Source organism: Aythya ferina (genome assembly GCF_964211825.1).
Source record: "Aythya ferina genome assembly, chromosome: 30".
Classification (NCBI taxonomy): Eukaryota; Metazoa; Chordata; class Aves; order Anseriformes; family Anatidae; genus Aythya; species Aythya ferina.
In genome coordinates, this window is record NC_140327.1 from 1463265 (window position 1) to 1470185 (window position 6921).

General features: G+C 54.2%; 1 protein-coding gene across 3 annotated transcripts; it reads right to left on the reverse strand.

Annotated features, from left to right (window-relative positions):
* Positions 1-732: 732 nt before the first annotated feature.
* LOC311425305 (butyrophilin subfamily 3 member A2-like) lies at positions 733-6001 on the reverse strand. 3 transcript variants are annotated; one of them, XM_084501074.1, is made up of 12 exons: positions 5643-6001; positions 4888-5235; positions 3977-4258; positions 3743-3847; positions 3397-3417; positions 2835-2858; positions 2572-2592; positions 2452-2472; positions 2316-2336; positions 2171-2191; positions 1980-2012; positions 733-1802 (listed from the first exon to the last, which is right to left on the reverse strand). In XM_084501074.1, exons 1-12 carry the CDS (start codon positions 5785-5787, stop codon positions 1174-1176), a joined length of 1671 nt encoding a protein of 556 aa, XP_084357200.1. In that variant the 5' UTR covers positions 5788-6001; the 3' UTR covers positions 733-1173. The 3 variants fall into 3 exon arrangements, with proteins under 3 accessions (XP_084357200.1, XP_084357202.1, XP_084357201.1); XM_084501076.1 differs by lacking the exon at positions 2572-2592 and having other exon boundaries at positions 5643-6000; XM_084501075.1 differs by lacking the exon at positions 2171-2191 and having other exon boundaries at positions 5643-6000.
* Positions 6002-6921: the final 920 nt, after the last annotated feature.

A 6921-nucleotide genomic window follows, 5' to 3' on the forward strand; every position in this document is an offset into this window, starting at 1 on the left:
CCATGCTTCACATACATTGCCACCCGACCGAAGGACCTCTCTGGCACACAGTCCCTCTGATTCCAGTGCACCATCCCTTAGCTCATCACTGGCGTGCCTGGTTTTATAATCCTTCCCCCTTCAACTCTAGTTGTAGGGGGAAGGGGACGAATACTATATGGTATGGAATATCCCTTTGGTTGTTTTAGGTCAGCTGCCCTGGTGATGTTTCTTTTCTTACTTTTTTGCCCACCCCCTAGGAGGGTTAGAGAGAGTCCCGATGCTGTGCCAGCACTGCTCAGCAGCAGACACAACACTGGTGTGATATCACTGCTGTTCTAGCTCCAAGTGCAGAGCACAGCACTGTATGGGTTGCTGAAGGGAACGTTAAAATCCCAGCCAGACCCCGTACACCACGTGGCTCCTGCATGCCCATCTCATGAAGAATATGGGTTCTGGAAAGTGAAACGCAATTACAGAGGTTGGGTGCTGGGGTACGGAAGTGACTTGCAAGAACCTGAAGACAGCTTAAAGGCTGAGGCTGCCTCTGTTTGGAGAACTTCCAAGAGCTTGTGATGTCCCTTGTGGGCACAGCCAGGGAACCAGGAAAACGGGGGCAGCTGGAGCTTAGGTTCCTCCTGGCTCTGACTCCCAGGACCAACATCAAGAAGACAGTCTGCTGCAGGATGCCTTTGCAGGCAGCAAAGCCTCAGGACACAAAGCACCCAGGAAATGCCACTGCCAGACTCCATCTTCCTGTGCAAAACTTTATTTGACACAGTCCTGCTGCTGCTGAGCCTTGGATACATCTACTCCAGAGGAGGGAACAAAGAGCCCCCACAGGATGCTCATGCTCAGCACCAGGCACAGAGCAAAGATCAACCCCAACCTAGGAGGCAAAGGTGGCCTGCACTGGCCAGCAGCACACGGTGACCACATCCCTTGCCTTGGGGTCTGCAAGCAGTGCAAGCAGAGGGGAGAGGAGCGTGGAGAGCTGCTGCAGCCCCTGTGCTGCCCGCTGGGGCTCAGAGGCAGGGTGAGACCTGTGGGTGCCAGCAGGGCTTGTGCCCCAGCACAGGAGTCCTGGGCAGGGCAGAGCCCAGGGTCTGCAAGGGGCCTGGCCCCTGCTTGCAGCATCCCAGCCCTCCTCCAGCAGCAGGGAGGAATGCAGGAATCCCCTGACTCCACTGCCCCTCATTGCTGTGCTGCTCCTGCAGGACCAAGGAGAGGTGATGCAGGAGTGTCTGGAGAAGGGCAGGAGCCCCCCAGGGCTGGGGACGGTGTCTGGGGGGTGCTGTCCCTCAGGCACAGCTGAATTCCCTCCGTCCTCAGCCAGAACCAGGGGCGGATGCTCTCCCCATTGAAGGAGGCTGCTGTGAAAGTGAAGATCTTGACCCCATTGTCAGCGTTGATAAAAGACACTTGCCTCTGGGTACAGTCCAGACAGACCCAGATCCTTTTGGGGTCAGGGCACAGGGACAAGGGGGTGCGAGGAGATGTGAAAGACTTGAGCTGTCCTTCGTCGTACAGCACAGCCCAGATCCCTTCTTCAGGGCTCATGTTGATCCACTTCTTTCTCTCCACAGAAGCCCTGGCCACCCCCACAGCCCACCCTGAATACTTTAGCCGCTCTCCCTCCACCTCCACCAACCAGCAGTGCCTCCCCTCTCTGAACTCCTCACGGCCCAGCACGCAGCACCAATAGTGAAATCTCTCTGGTGTGTCAGGCACCTGCTGCCCTTTACTTTCCCGTCTTACACTGCTCTTGTCCTGAGACACAACAAGCTGGGGATGAGCCGTGTGTGGATCCAGGGTCAACTTCACTGCAGGGACAGAAGGAGCCAGGCCATCAGGGGCAGAGCTTAGCCCTGGGCAGGCTTTCCCCAGCTCGGGGCCAGGAGCTGCCCCACGGGGCAGGAGATGGGGCACCTCTTGGCTCCTGAACATGCCCCAGCAAGGGCAGGAGGAGCACCTCAGAGGGCAACCCAATGCACACCTACCTGTATTGTGAGGCAGAAGAAACTTTCTCCATGCTGTAAGGAGAGGGGAGAGCTGGTTACAGCCCACGGCTGGTGCCCAGTGGGTGTGGGCAGGGTGAGAGGCCAGCCCTGGGCTGCTCTGTCCCAGCTGCCCACCCTCCCCCGCACATCGCCTTGGTGTTGCCCTTGGGATTGAGCACCGGGAGACTTACCCAGCTCTGCAGCTTGTTTCTCTACAAATGAAAGAGAAAAGGAAAATATGAGAAGAAGGCATAGTTTCTGATTCCACACCTGTCAGTATGATACCTTTTTTTTCTTTTTTTTTTTTTTTTTTTCTGTTTGGAGAGTGAGACTTACCCAGCTCTGCAGCTTGTTCATCTACAAACAAAATAGAAAAGCAATGCATCTTTGAGAGGAGTCAGTTTCTCAACAATGACTGCTACAAACCAAAGACCCCCAATTCCTTCAGCTGGGGGGAGGAAGAGAGGCTCACCCAGTCTTGCATCTTTTTCCTCTGGAAAAGAAAAGCATAAGGAATGCATGATCAGAGGGAAAAAATTTCTCACCCACTGTCTATGCAGAAAATTCTTTCAGGTTAGGGATGGACACTCACCCATCTCTGCAGCTTGTTTCACTGGAAAAGAAAAAGAAAAAGAAAAAGAAAAAGAAAAAGAAAAAGAAAAAGAAAAAGAAAAAGAAAAAGAAAAAGAAAAAGAAAAAGAAAAAGAAAAAGAAAAAGAAAAAGAAAAAGAAAAAGAAAAAGAAAAAGAAAAAGAAAAAGAAAAAGAAAAAGAAAAAGAAAAGCAATGTATGGTCAGAGGGGAGTATGCCTGTGGGAAGACACCAAATGCCTTCTCTTTGGGGAAGGAGACTTACCCAGCTTTGCATCCATTTTGGCTGCTATATAAAGCAAAAGGAATGAATGGTCAGAGTGGAGAGACTTTCACCACATTGCTGCTGCCATGGCTAGACCCCAAATATTTTTACTCTCGTCCATGGGCATAGACCATCTTGCTCCCAGACTTGTAGCAACCAGACTAACAAGGACCGAGGCCCAGGTTTTTGCAAGACTTGTAGCAGTAAGGACAGACACTTGTGCAGCTCTCTGCACTGTGCCACCAAAAGACAAAGGGAAGTGATCGCACATGGGTGGAGGACGTCCCTGTCCCAGAAGCATAAGGGCAGAGTGGGGCAGCACCGCAGCTCCCTCCCCATCCCCACCTTGATCCCCGTTCCTTTCAGCCATCCTGGCCCTGTCCCATGCCCAGGGCAGCCCCAGCCCCAGCACTCCCCACTCCCACCCCAGGCTCCAGCTGCTCCTCCAGCACCCCCGAGCCACCAGCACACAAGCCCCCAGAGCCCACCCAGACCAGGCCCAGGCCCTCCCACAGGGACACCACTTCCCCACGGGCTGGGGGCAGGGACTGCAAGGACTCACCCAGCTCTTGGCTCTGTGCCGCTGAAAAGCAAAGGCGGAGGAAGAGGTGGTGAGCAGAGCAGCTTGGTTGCTGGGTGGGAACATGTGCAGGGGGGCTGCGCCTTGCCACCAGCCCCATGCTGCAGCCATGCTCCCTGGCCTCCCACCCAAGGTCCCTTGCCTTCTCCCCTGCCTTCGTTGCCCAAGGCAGAGGCCCAAGATGATCCTAAGGCCTTTGGGATCCCCAGGAGAACATTCCCTTCCTCCTCCTATGCACCTCCCTGGGCCAGGGCTCAGCCCCGCTCCACACCCATGCGGGTCCCCGCAGAACACCTCCCTGCGCTCCATCCCTGCGCTGCCAGCTTACCTTGCTTTCGAAAGAGATAAACACCGAGGCCAATGGACACAGCCAAAAGCACGAGGACCAGAGCCAGAGCCACCATCCAGCGCTGGGCGTTGTGGAAGAAGGGAGCTGAGAAAAGGCACCAGGAAAAGGGCTGCATTTCCATGCCCGTGGATGGAAGAGCAAGACCCAGACTTCTCCTGGGTCAGGACAAGTGCAGGGGCCAGGAACACCTCACCACGTCTGTGCCATTTGTACCTGCAATGTGCAGGGATGATTCCCGTTCCTGCTGGAGGCGGCTGTTCCTGACCATGCAGGACAAGGACCCCTCCACGCTCCCGGTCACGATGACGGCGCCTTCGATTTCAAAGAACCCCTCCTGGTCCTGGGAATGTGTCTGGGAGACCGAGGGCAGGTGCTGCCCACGAGCATCCCTCCACAGCAGCTGCGGCAGCGGGTACCAGCCGGCCGATCGACACAGCACCCGGACGCCTCCGGCCTCGTAGCCCCCCAGGGAGAGGTGGGGGTGAGCGCCTGTGGCTGGGGGAAGAGTGTCTGGCTGGGGCTTGACTTGGGGAGGGATTGAGTTCCAAGGCAAAGACCCCAACTGCTCCCATGCCAGACACAGCCAGGCCAAACATGGCCCCAGAGGCTCTCTGACTGGACACTTCATGCACTCACTCTCAGCCCAAAACCACTCCAGCTGTAGCAGGACCCAGAGAGCAGGGCTGCATAATGCCAGTGGCCCCAAATCACACAAAAAACCCAGGTACTGAGTTCCAGGACCTTCAGGCAGCATCTCTGCACCAAGCCATCCTGGTTCAAGAAGCCCCGAGATATCCAGACAACATCTCAGGTCTCCCCCAGCAGACAAAGCAAAAATAAAGCAGATGTCCGGCTGCTCAGAGGACTCTGCGACTCTCCCTGTGTGCTGTTTGGTCCCATTGCTGACACAGCTGAAGGTGCTGCTCAGCAGCCTGTGCCCAGTGCCCTCACAATATTATGATTCTTGTCTTCAAGGACACCAGTGAAAACTGACAAAATCCTCCAGGAAGCTGTCTCCCCAAATATTACCTCCACATCCATTGGCATGCTCCATGCTGTGAAACAGCTGGAACATTCAAAGGACACGTAAACTGTGCTCTGGAACCATCATCCCAGCCACTAACCTGACACCTCCAGCTCCACAATGGCTTCGTCATAAGCATCAGCATCTCCCACAGTGCAGACGTACTGGCCATCATCAGAGGGTCTCAGCCCCGTGATTCGCAAGTCCAGCCTTCCAGCAGAGAGACCATCTCTGTCCAACTCTGTCCTCCCGGCATATGCCCCCATCTGTTCCCCGTACAGGTCCTCTCCATTGTGGTAGTGGTGCACTGTCTCAGAGATACTGTCCCGGATCCACTTGACCTCCAAGCTGCGAGCATCGCGTTGAGGGGACAAGTGGCAGGGCAGCACGACATCCTTCCCCACAGTGGCAGTAACAGAGTGTCCTGGTCCCACCACTCTGAGCTGGGCTGGGCAATGGAGAAGGGCACAGAGAGGAGGTGAGATTCTGCCATTTTAAATTTAGGGGCAGTGAGTGACAAAGGGCGAGCTGTGTGTGAGTTGGTGCGTGCTGCGTCCCCTGTGTCCCATGGGAAACCACTGGGGAAACAGGAGAGGGAGAGGGAGGATGTGCAGGAGAAGGAGGTGTGCTGGGAGTGGGAGCCCTCTCTGCAGCATTTGGGCAGGAGAAGAAGAGCCAGAAAGGGCAGCCAAGGCAGCGCCCCTATTGCATGAAAGAAGCAAAAAGAAGGGAAAACCAATAGGGGCCGAGCTGTGGGCTCGGGTCCCCCCTGCCCCATGGCCACTTCCCTGCCCAATGGCAGCATATCCACCAGGCTAAGGAGGGAGAGCCCCCAGCAGCCCCACAGGATCCTACCTGAGCCCAGCTGGAGGAGAAGCAGAGTGACGAGGGAAGTCAGGAGGCCCCTGGCATGGCTGGTGAGGCTGGGGTGGCTGCAGCCCCAGGGGAGCCCCATCTGTGCTGTAGCGGGAGCAGGACCTGGGGGCAGAAATAGGAGCATAAGAGAGGGGACCGAGGGGCTTCAGGCACCACAGACAGATAGAGAAGGAATCCCCTTGGGCCCAGACAGAAGGAGCCACAGCCAGCACTGCCTTGTTCCGGACGCAGAGCCTGTGCTTATCACCACTGGGACACTGCCGGTGGCCCCCAGGGGTTCTTCTCCAAGGGAGCCCCACCAAGATAGACATCCCTCACCACACCCAGCAGAGCTGCAGAAAATTTAAGGCTACTCCCAACTTCCCCAGCCTGTGCCCAGTTCCTGGCTGCAATAACCCTCTGGGAGTAGTTCTGTCCCTGGGGCAATAGGGGCAAGTGTCTGGGGAGCTCTGCAGGGCTGGCACCACCATCCCATCACAGGTGGGTGCCCAGCCCAAGGCCTTCAGCCAGCACGAGGGTCTTGTCCCCAGGAGGGGCCTCTCCAGACCATCGGGGAAAGCCTCTCTCTAGGCTCATTCATCTCCATGATTTATTTATTTTATTTTATTTATTTATTTATTTATTTATTTATTTTTTTTATTTTTATTTTATTTTATTTATTTATTTATTTATTTGTTTGTCTCCACGATTTATTTATTTTATTGCGACAGGCAATAGAAGTGTTTTTTTTTAAAAAACTCTATAAAGAGCAAATGTAGGATGAGACAAAGCATTGGTCTGTTACTTGATGGGGATGATCATATAGGGTCTTTAGTGATATGTGAAAAAAAGTATCAGCAAAGCTGCTGCCTTGGATTCTGGAAGAGCAGACTTGAGCCTGACCTGGAACTTAGGTGGAAGAAGAAAGCTTGGGAACTTTGGAAACAAGGTTGGGCCACTCAGGAGAGCTTCAGAGATGCTGTTTATCATGGTAGGGCAAAAAAAATGTGCAGCCAAATCTCAACTGGAGTTGAAGCTGGCTAGTACTGTGGGTGATAACAACAACAACAACAAAGGCTTTGAAAATATGTTAACAATAAGTTATAGGCTTCTGGATGAGTTCCTAGCTGATGCTGAACTTGTTGGGGATTTGCTGCTGCATCTTCATGCACATAAGTCTGGCGCCCGATGGGATTCATCCCAGGATACTGAAAGAGCTGACTGATGTTACTGCAAGGCCTCTTTTTGTTGTTTATCAACAGTCTTGGGAATCTGGAAA

Coding starts and splice junctions, on each gene's coding strand:
- LOC311425305 (XM_084501074.1), bottom strand. CDS start 5,787: ATGCTCCTATTTCTGCCCCCAGGTCCTGCTCCCGCTACAGCACAGATG. Junction 2,859..3,396: donor GGCACAGAGCCAAGAGCTGG/GTGAGTCCTTGC, acceptor TGCTTTATATAG/CAGCCAAAATGGATGCAAAG. Junction 2,593..2,834: donor CAAAATGGATGCAAAGCTGG/GTAAGTCTCCTT, acceptor TTTCTTTTCCAG/TGAAACAAGCTGCAGAGATG.